This window comes from Aythya ferina, assembly GCF_964211825.1.
Source record: "Aythya ferina genome assembly, chromosome: 4".
Classification (NCBI taxonomy): Eukaryota; Metazoa; Chordata; class Aves; order Anseriformes; family Anatidae; genus Aythya; species Aythya ferina.
In genome coordinates this window covers 35,965,181-35,975,013 of record NC_140300.1, presented here as the reverse complement: position 1 = coordinate 35,975,013, position 9,833 = coordinate 35,965,181, and the positions used below count along the sequence as shown (strand labels likewise).

The 9,833-nt window shown below is 37.6% G+C and overlaps 1 protein-coding gene across 1 annotated transcript; it reads right to left on the bottom strand.

The window, feature by feature from the left end:
- Window positions 1–2,281: 2,281 nt before the first annotated feature.
- Window positions 2,282–9,807, bottom strand: SLC25A31 (solute carrier family 25 member 31). The gene is made up of 4 exons (XM_084518585.1): window positions 6,958–9,807; window positions 6,213–6,340; window positions 3,824–3,978; window positions 2,282–3,569 (listed from the first exon to the last, which is right to left on the bottom strand). Exons 1-4 carry the CDS (start codon window positions 7,016–7,018, stop codon window positions 3,506–3,508), a joined length of 408 nt encoding a protein of 135 aa, XP_084374711.1. The 5' UTR covers window positions 7,019–9,807; the 3' UTR covers window positions 2,282–3,505.
- Between the last annotated feature and the right edge of the window lie 26 nt (window positions 9,808–9,833).

The following is a 9,833-nucleotide window of genomic DNA, read 5'->3' as shown; positions in this document are numbered from 1 at the left end:
GAGCTGCTGTACTTCTTGGTGCTGGCTTAAAATAATAATAATAATAATAAAGGATCTGTCGTGCCTTAACTGACCCTGAAACACATCAGCAGCCTAGGGCCAGGCTCTCATTTCACTGCGGTTCGTGGTGCAGCAATGTTAGCTACACTCGCGCTGGGCTGACAGGGCAGGTGAGCGGCTGTCACCACAGCACACTCAAGTACCTGCCACCAGCTGAAAGTCCAGACCTGTAACATTAATACCAGCACCATGCTGACACTGAGAATTTTAAACAAGGTAGTTTCTTGGTAGTTTCTTGGAAATGAAAACTGTGCTCCTTAGTTCCCTAAATCAAACCAAAATATCTGATTATATAAGCAGACATGGAAAAACGTCCAAATGATTTCTTAAATGTTACACAAGCAGTACTGTTAAACTAAACGTTCAGTGAGAATGCTATCATGAACACTGTGTGCACAAGGCAGGTGTTCATCCACTGCTCTCATCAGATCCCAATGAACAGTCTGAAGCATCACGAGGAAGAATTTCCTTAATTTTGTCACAAAGAACTAGCACTAGGGCTCCTCCTGTTGCACAAAGGATACTGGAGAATGCTCCATGAAAAAAGCATTAAGCCCCTCTTGCTGGTAAATTTCCATAAAGCAGTCAAGGGTTTTTTATTGCCTCCCCACTCTGCACACGAATCATTATTGCTCTGTACTGAGAAAAAACTTAGATGCTTAGCAAAATCTGTTTTTCTTCAGTAAAGAACACTAAGGAACATTTTCCTCCTGTTTCACCTACAGCAGAGATCTTTTAACTATTTACCTGATGTAATGCTCTCTTATCTGGTTGCAATAGCTAAATTTAGAAAGGCTGTGATCCTTCCTCTGATGCTTCTTTTAAGCTTTACTGGGCAAGTAGAAGGCTTAAGAATTAAATTCTAATCCTAAAGGTGCTCTGAAATGTTTAAATGTTATTAAAACTTCTACAGCTTTTTTGTTTCCTTCCAATCATCAGCTGTTGTTTAAAATGAGTTTAAAATGATGTTAAGGTTTTGACTAGTACAATAATGTAAAAGCGTAAGAAAGCTAAAACAGAGCACACAGTACAGTTTTTGATCTAGCCCACCTTGATTTTTGAACATTAACTTGCTCAACAAAAGAAAACAAAGCAAAAAGGAAGATTTGTTAGAGACCTTGGCACATGGACTAAAACCTGCCACAAGTGCTTACAGGTGAAGGAAAGAAGGGATGAGGAGCAGTGAATGTTCAAGAGCATGGGCATTACTGTTTCTGTGCAAGTTGGTGCTCAACTTCTGAACCCTCCCTTTGCCTTTTTCAAGTGCAGTACAACTGGAGATTGCGGCAATTCTTAAATTTTTAAAAATTCAACAGTGTAGTAAAGACAGCCCACAGGAATATCAGACAGTTGTGCTCTGCACAGCAAAGCACTTGGGAAATGCAATCGCCCGCTGTGGAACCTAGCATAATGACTGCAACACATCTTTTAGATAGCTCAGAGTAACACGACTGTTCTGACAGATTGCTTTCTTGTGGATGTGCTTGGTGAATTGTCAAACCATTCCTGGTTTAGAACTGCGGTCTGTCTTGGGGACTGTATTAGGAACTGACACCAGTTTTGTCTTCACTCCCAAAAACATAATACACATTTTTTTTTGAGAGATTAATCTAAAGCTGACATCTTTATGTGAAATTCTACTGGAAACAAAACACTGTATATATAGATATGTATAATGTTATATATGTATATATATTTACTTAATGTAAATTATTTGACCTAAATTAGTTACATTTTAAGCCAAATCCACCTCCTATACCTAGGTAAGCCTCTAGTCTCTTCTAGACTCTCATCAAAGTATGAGATCACTATAGATTTCCTTAATATAAGAAACGCAGGAAATACAGCAATGAAAAAAAAAAAAAACAAAAAAACAAAAAAAACCAAAACCATAGTAATAAAACTACAAAGCATTAGAATATCTTATTCTAACTCTGCATGAATATATGCAAATTAAAGGATATGTGGTAACGGTTAGTGTTATCTAGCTGACAGAAATCAACTTTTACTGAATGCAATAACTGTACCGTGCTCATTATTTCAGAAAGTTACCCCAGCTAGCAAATACATTTTTAACTGAAGAAACAGAAAGTGCTGTATTTAATCCAGGGCTTCCTCTTGGATCAGAATGAGTGTCACAATATGAAATTGATTCTGTATGAATGTTAATTTCACCACCATAAAAATCATACTGAACAGCAGCTTTATTTGTACCTGAGGTTTCAAAACTATGTAAACAAAACAGGGACACCACCTGAAGTACATACATACATACATATCCACAACATATCCAAATAATCTTGTGTTGTTTCTTGTGTGCTAGTAAAACCATTATCTTATTTAATATATTTTACATTTTTAATAATCTTGATGTTCTTCTCTATCCCAGCAGTAGGTTAACTACCAGAAATACATGCAATTTTTTGGTAAGGCCAGCCTTGGGAAACATAGTACTTCTAAATATGAACAGCACTAACTATAGGCTGACTGCTCACTGAGCAGAAAAAGCAGAATCTGAAGACAGTGAAATCATATTTAGTTTGTAAGGAAGAAGTGCTTTCTAATGGTGTTTGTCCACTACAAGCTTCATGGATTTATGTTATTTGGGACAGATTTAGGACAGATTACCAGAGGTATGCAGGCATTACATAAGAAGCTAAGTATCTCCTGGAGTATTTTGAAAACAACTATGCCAACATTTGTTCTGATTTTCTTTTCATTTTCTGGAGTACAGTGAGAGTACATGTTCCTTTTTGTCATCAGACGGCAAAACTTTCTCAGTGATGCAGGGAACAAGGTCCCAATCATTTTAATTTTATTTTTTTAATTTCACATTCAAAGATGCTCTTGATGGTGAGAACATACTTCATTAAATGTACTTCAAATGCTGCTTAACTACCTAGTAAAATTACCTAATAACTACCAACAAGATAGCTAAAAACATACTTTCCCATCCAGTCAAATGATGAGAAATAATTCCCAGCATATACTGAGCTTTGCAGAACATTGATTCTATTTCACACATGAAGAATGGCTGTATTCCACAAAGCTTAGTCTTCCAACTGTATTAGCTGGACTAATAAAGCATATTATTCTGCCCACAGACCCATCTTAATCCAAATACCAAGCATCTGAGTAGGAGAAAAAAAAAACAGATCTCACTTTTCTACTAAAATCTCTCATCAAGCTGTTAACTGAACATATTTTTAGCCAGATGCCTGCAATGCCATTATTTCAAATCTTTCTTCTTTTCTTTCTGGAGCTGTTTCTCCTTCTTTTTCTGAATAGTCTCACATGCTGTAAGGCTATACAGCACTCCAGTTAGCATGCCAAGCTGCAAAGATCCAGTAATTTCCAGAAAAGAACTATAAGCTAGATCATACCTGCATCATCATGCGTCTCCTGACAGTGTCAAACGGATATGACAGCATTCCTGAGAACACAGTCACAACTTGAGCAATGAAAAAGGAAAGAATGAGTGGTGTTTGTTTTGGATTTGGCAATAATCCCTGCAAAATAAAACAAAAACGTAAGCCTGCACTAGGTCTGTAAAATGCACGCCCAATCTAGCAGATAGCAAATAATTCCATCGTTTTTGTTGTTAATCCTACTGTAAAATGACTTGGCTCTTCAGTAATATACTCTGTTAAGCATGCATAACTGCAAAGACAAACGCTATAACTAACCCTTTAATTAGTTCATAATTAATTAATATTTAAAATGATACAGATTTAAAACGTGCATTTTGATTCATAAGAGCTACCTTAATGGTATCGTAATATCCAAAATATGAGGTTCAGTATACAGTGATCCCCTGTACTGAAACGCCAAAACCCTGGTACCAGCCAGGAAGTCCATCTGTCTTTGCAGTTTTAACAATGCAGTCACCAAGTCCCTGGAACTGTTGCTCAGCAGCACCTGATATAAAATAAATTTATTCACATTGTTATGTACTATGACTGAAACATTTAACGTATCAAAATAGTATGAAGAACAATTATTTCCTCCACTTATGAACAAAACATTAAGAAAATATAGAAAAACGTGGATGGATGAAGACAGTTTATTAGTTCTGATGGAGACTACTCATTCCAGTAAATATAAACCTAAAGGAAAAGTCAAACAGATACTGGTACCCAGCTGCTGAAACACTTTCAAGCCAAATAACTATCACTTAATTTTTGTCCTAATTCATCAAAATACTGAAGTAAGAATTCTCTTACCCTCTCCTGAGATTTCTCCCCCTAATGCCATGCTTCCACTTTCTCCCCACACATTCTTACTCAAATATGCGGTAAGTACTACTCATTTCAGCTTTTCCCCATAGCAGAACACTAGCCATAAGCTCTGACATAGTTAAAAAAAAAAAAAAAATCCACTTTTTATATCTGTACATTCTTCTAATTTACAGGATTCTCAACAGGTGAAAACTCAACAAGTAATAAACCAATCTTACTTCAAACTCTCAAAGCATGCACATTATTATACTGAAGGTATCCTGAAGATACGAATTCAGCCAACACGAACTGTTGCTCACTTGAGTAGCAAGCAGAAGGGGCAAGCTGCAATTTCAAGATGATTGACTGTGCCTGTATTACCTTCAATGCAAACAGTGTCTGGCATGTAGATACAGCTGGCGTTCTTCAAAAGAGGTTCCTTTGCACTTTACTTTCCACAAGCTATTTTTTTTTTAAAGATAATCCAGAAAGCAAAAAAAGCACGCATGCAACCATACTGTCTTCTCAATTTCCTATCCTGCACAAAGCATGTAAGAAAGCATCCCAAGACCCTGAGCTTTAAAAATGCATATGCTACTTTGTTAAATATGCTTCTAAAGAAATTAATCTTGAATGCTATTCAAGGAATGTTTCTAAAATTTGAGTCAAGCACATACACATGTAGGCCATCTGGAAACATTTCCAGGAGGCGGAAAGGAGATTTGAAGAACTATAAACACTGTTATTTACATCATGCATGTTTTACTTTTTCCACTGTTAAGAAAAGAAAGAAAACAGCAACCTTAAACTCTTTACATATGAAGAAAGTGCAGTTGAAAAAAGACAGCTTAAGAATTTGCATGCAATACAGAGAGATTAAACATTAACGACTGACAACATTGGTAAGAAACACCAGGAAAGCCTGTGGCAAGTACATTTTCTGGCATTGCAGAAAAAAACGTCAACAAGAGAAACCACAGATCATTGGACTTCTGTTTAAATTATGAAAACCTAACCAAAGAAATTCTAAAACAGATAACCTAAAAGAGACACAAATAAAGCAGATTTTCAGCTATTTCCACATGAAAAAAATAGAGATGAAGAACTTATTTTCCATTCTGATATGAATGAATTTTATGCAATTTTTCAAATTCCAGTATGAACACTTTGCATTCCAAGATCTGTATTTCTTGTAATTAATTCCCTGGGTGCTGACCTCTAGTGTCTTCACAAAAATCCATCCAAGTTAAAGAACGTTCTTCAAGTACATAACATTGCAAAATTAGTCAGCATAACCTAAAATTGTTCCACTCCTTTTCCTGCTCCTTTTGTGCAAAACTTGCACTGTAATACCAAAAGCTTCTTCTGGCAGTTGCATAGTAACAATTATCAAGAAAATAATGCAAAGAGAAGTAAGAAGATAGATAAAGACAGACTTCTGCTTGAGGGACGCAACCCAAGAATTTTATGCATGAAAATAAAAACAGCTGTAATTTCATGAGTGAGATTACCCATGAACATAAATATTTTTGAGATTAGAGTCCATTGTGCAATCATAACTGTGAAAATGTGACTGGGATTTTTGACAAAGCCCTGAAACACAGGTGCCTGCGTCCAAGATTTTGAATATACAACGTAAGACTTGCAACGATTAATTTTGAAATAATTGTATGTCCTGAACAAAACTTTGAAAATTTTGACTGCAGTTATAAGCACTTATACACACCTTATGAGGTTATTAATCAATGAAGATGAAAACATAGATTTCATTACCTCAACAATAACCTATATAGTAAGACACGTGCGCTTTAAAAACACTATCTATCTACTAAAAAATCTATCACTAAAAAATCTATCAACATCTTATCAAGAATTACCAACCATGAGTGAAAGAACTACTCGGTTCTTGGCCAGATCTAGTAATAGATTACTTACCTGTTTTTCTTTATCCACTTTGGATATGAAAATCAGTTTATACTTGTCCTTAAAAGCAAAGTTTAGAGCCTGTATTGGAAAATATGATATAACGTTTGCCAAATTGCCATGCCAGAAATTGAGAAATCCTACAGGAAAAGAAATGGATTATTAAAATACATTTCCACAGTTCACGTTACACCAAAGCTATCATGCAACTTTCCTTCCACTGTTTCTACTTTGGTCTGAGCTGTAACAAAGGCCAAAAATATTCCTTTTCAGGACATTTACTTTATGGGTATTTGGATTTATTCTGAGACTTACCAATGGATGTATGTGTTAGCACAAGAAAATCTATAACTACAAGACAAACGGCAATAATGCTGAGAAATGGGAAACATTTTCAACGTCCTCACTTCAAAAATTTACAAGGCTAAGGATACCTGTGTAAACTGCAGTCTGGAAACAGGCTAACATTTCACCTGTGTAGAAACTGTTTCCTTGAAGTAGCCTGCCTATGCATTTTAGCTTCCACAGGGGGTGCTCAGACACCATATTAAAGCAATGGCTAAATGGTTTATATGCATATGAGAAACTTCACAGGGCCTTTGTAATTACATCCTTTTTCTAAAGGAAGAAAAGGATTCCTTTGGACACTAAGAAAAATGCACTAAGACGTTAAATGCAGCTGAGGAGCTAATGCAGAAACAGATGTTATGGGAATCGTGAGAAGAAGCATATGCAGAGATGTACACAGACATCGCACCTGCACTGCAGCTGGCTCTGATCAGTGCTGTTAGATTTGGGTAGGCAGTGATGACAGACATCTCTGTAATGCGCAGCCATGCTCTTCATTCAAATATCTTGTTACCATTGGCGAAGGTAAAGACTCCTTAATGATAAAGAAAAGTCAAAACTAGGTGTTCATTTCTTACTTCAAGTACACTTTCATATGCATCAACATGGGGATGTCAAATATATAAGCAGTGCTCTGCAAAACTATCAGAAGGAAAACATTAAAGATGTTTTCATACTGTCCACAACCACTGAGCACAATTTTGCTACTATGCCACATGAATGCACAACCACTCAGTGGCTGCAGGTTTCACTCCTTTTCTGAAAAAACAGAAATCCAGGGGGTACTCGCATGGCAAACTCACCCTCTCCCCAGGTAACACCACTCTGAACACCAGCAGCCCATGATGCAGCCCATGATGGCTTCTCCGTTGCTGTCGACACAGAGGTGTTTCTAAAAGCTTTTGTTTCCTGGGCTCCATACCTTGCTCATATGCACAAAGCAGTTGATCATGCCCTTCCTTGTACTACTGGTCTGCCTGCACCTGCTTGGACGAAGCCTGCACCTGCAGCAACAGCTTCACTCACTTGATGGGCACCATGGCTGTCTTGGAGATGGCAGCTGCCACACTGCTGGCCAGCAGGGCCTTTGTGAAGGACATGGGGTCGAGCAGACCCCTAGCCCTGTGGGGCTGCCATGGTGCCCACCTCCACCCCATACCCTCGGTGGCCAGAAACACCTGGTCCCTGCGTGAACGTGGCCCCTGGGCAGATGGCAATGCCTAGTGGTGGCTGCGCGGCTTCACCCCGCCATTAACGGCCTCAAGGGGCAGGGGGGTGGCACTGCCCTCCCTTGGTGGCTGGTCATTTCTGCCACCTTTCTGGATAACTGAAATCCAGGCCCTCAGTGGACACTGTGGCAGGTTTTTTCCCTGTTGGCTGCCAGGGGGAAAGTTAACCAAGAGGCCTGTTACAGAATCACAGAATCATCTAGGTTGGAAGAGACCTCCAAGATCACCGAGTTCAGCCTCTGACCTAACACTAACCAGTCCTCCACTAAACCATATCACGAAGCTCTACATCTAAATATCTTTTAAAGACCTCCAGGGATGGTGTCTCAACCACTTCCCTGGACAGCCTATTTTAATGCCTAACAACCCTTTCAGTAAAGAAGTTCTTCCTAATATCCAACCTAAACACATCATTCAGGCCAATTTGGTGATCAGCTGGCAGAACATGTAAGGGACACAGACTATACCTGGGAATCGAAAGCTACGAGAGTGAACATGGCACTGCTATAATGTACCTACAGCTACCTTTATATTAAACACAATTGAACAAAGAGCAACAAATCTTATTCCTAAATAGCCTCCATCCCTGAACTGCAGTCAGCAAGCTTCACAGAAACTTGGGGAACTTTCCAGAACATTCTGTAAGCTGTGGAAACTGGCCTCTCTCCCACAAGAAGAAACCAGGAAAAAGAACAACTAACAAATGGTTTAAGCCAGAATATTTGCTGATTCCATTGAACTGTGTGTTAATGAACATCATATATACTAAGTCAAAACACAATTTAGTATGTTATTTATACCCATTCTGTTACAGTTCGTAAGCGTCAATTCCTGCTAGAACTGCTGATAGCAAGAAAGTATTTTCTTTCATTGCTTTACCACCCCTGTATCTACAAACTTTATTACTAGCAAAGGCATGAAGCACCATATTTATTCAGTCATTTTTAATCATTAATGTTTTTAAAATGATTTTATTGCTTGCATTCCCTTGAAATTAGTCATTTTAACCCCGATACTCCACTGATTTTTTGTACACATTGCCTTGCCAATAATTCTTGTAAGTCATAATTTAAACACAAAATAAATGCATTTCTTCTGAACTTTAACACTGCCAGTTCAACTCCTTTAGTAGCTTCTCCATATCTGTTCCTTTAAACATTAATTCCATACACCATGATTCACAGCTATAATCTTCCTGCAAGTTACTATGCTACAAGATTTGTATCAAAGCTCATAAAAATCTGTGTTCTGTAGGAAATTAAGTCCTATCCTTTGGGGCTCTTTTTAAACATCTCTTAAAAATCTACAAAATAAAGTCTATGCTCAGCTGGGGAACAAATTAACCGTTAAGAGTCTCCTTAAGTGTAGTATCAACAAGATTAAGGCAGATTTTGCAACACATTTTATTGCTGAACGACACTGAGTATAAAAGTTGTACCATATCCTGATAGATGCCATTAATTCTTTTTAAGATGGGGTTTCTTGTGAAGGAGCAAGCCAATCTAAATAGCTGGTTGCTGCTGAAGGAGTCTCTTTCCTTCCGTTCCCTCTTTCTCCACACATACCTACATATTCACACTGTTTTTTTTCTGCATTGACTTAGCACAATTAAGTCAACAGAGTTTAGCCCACAACTGTGGCAGCAAAGTAACCTAGAAAAAAAATCTTTTAATAAGTTAGCAAAATTAACTAGATCTAAGTCTTTGTTTACATTGTTTATAATGATGGCCTTCTTTTCTGTATTCCTTTTACCATCTACAGAGAAAAAAAATATTCAAAGCCTTCCTATTTTAGACTTTTTAAAGGTGTTATTCAAGTATTGTCCATACTCCATACTGTTCCTTTTTTTTTTTTTTTTTTCTTTTTCTTCTTTCCCAAGCAGTATATCTCATATCATTTAATTTACAGATGGGGAACACAAATGCAAAAGCACTATATGCAACTCAGCTCTGTACATCTCAAACTGATACACTATTTCTCATCAAGGGGCCATAAATTCTGGAGAGGGCTGATTTATAAAACCTTCCGTCACATGCTTAAACTTCAGGCCTAAGAC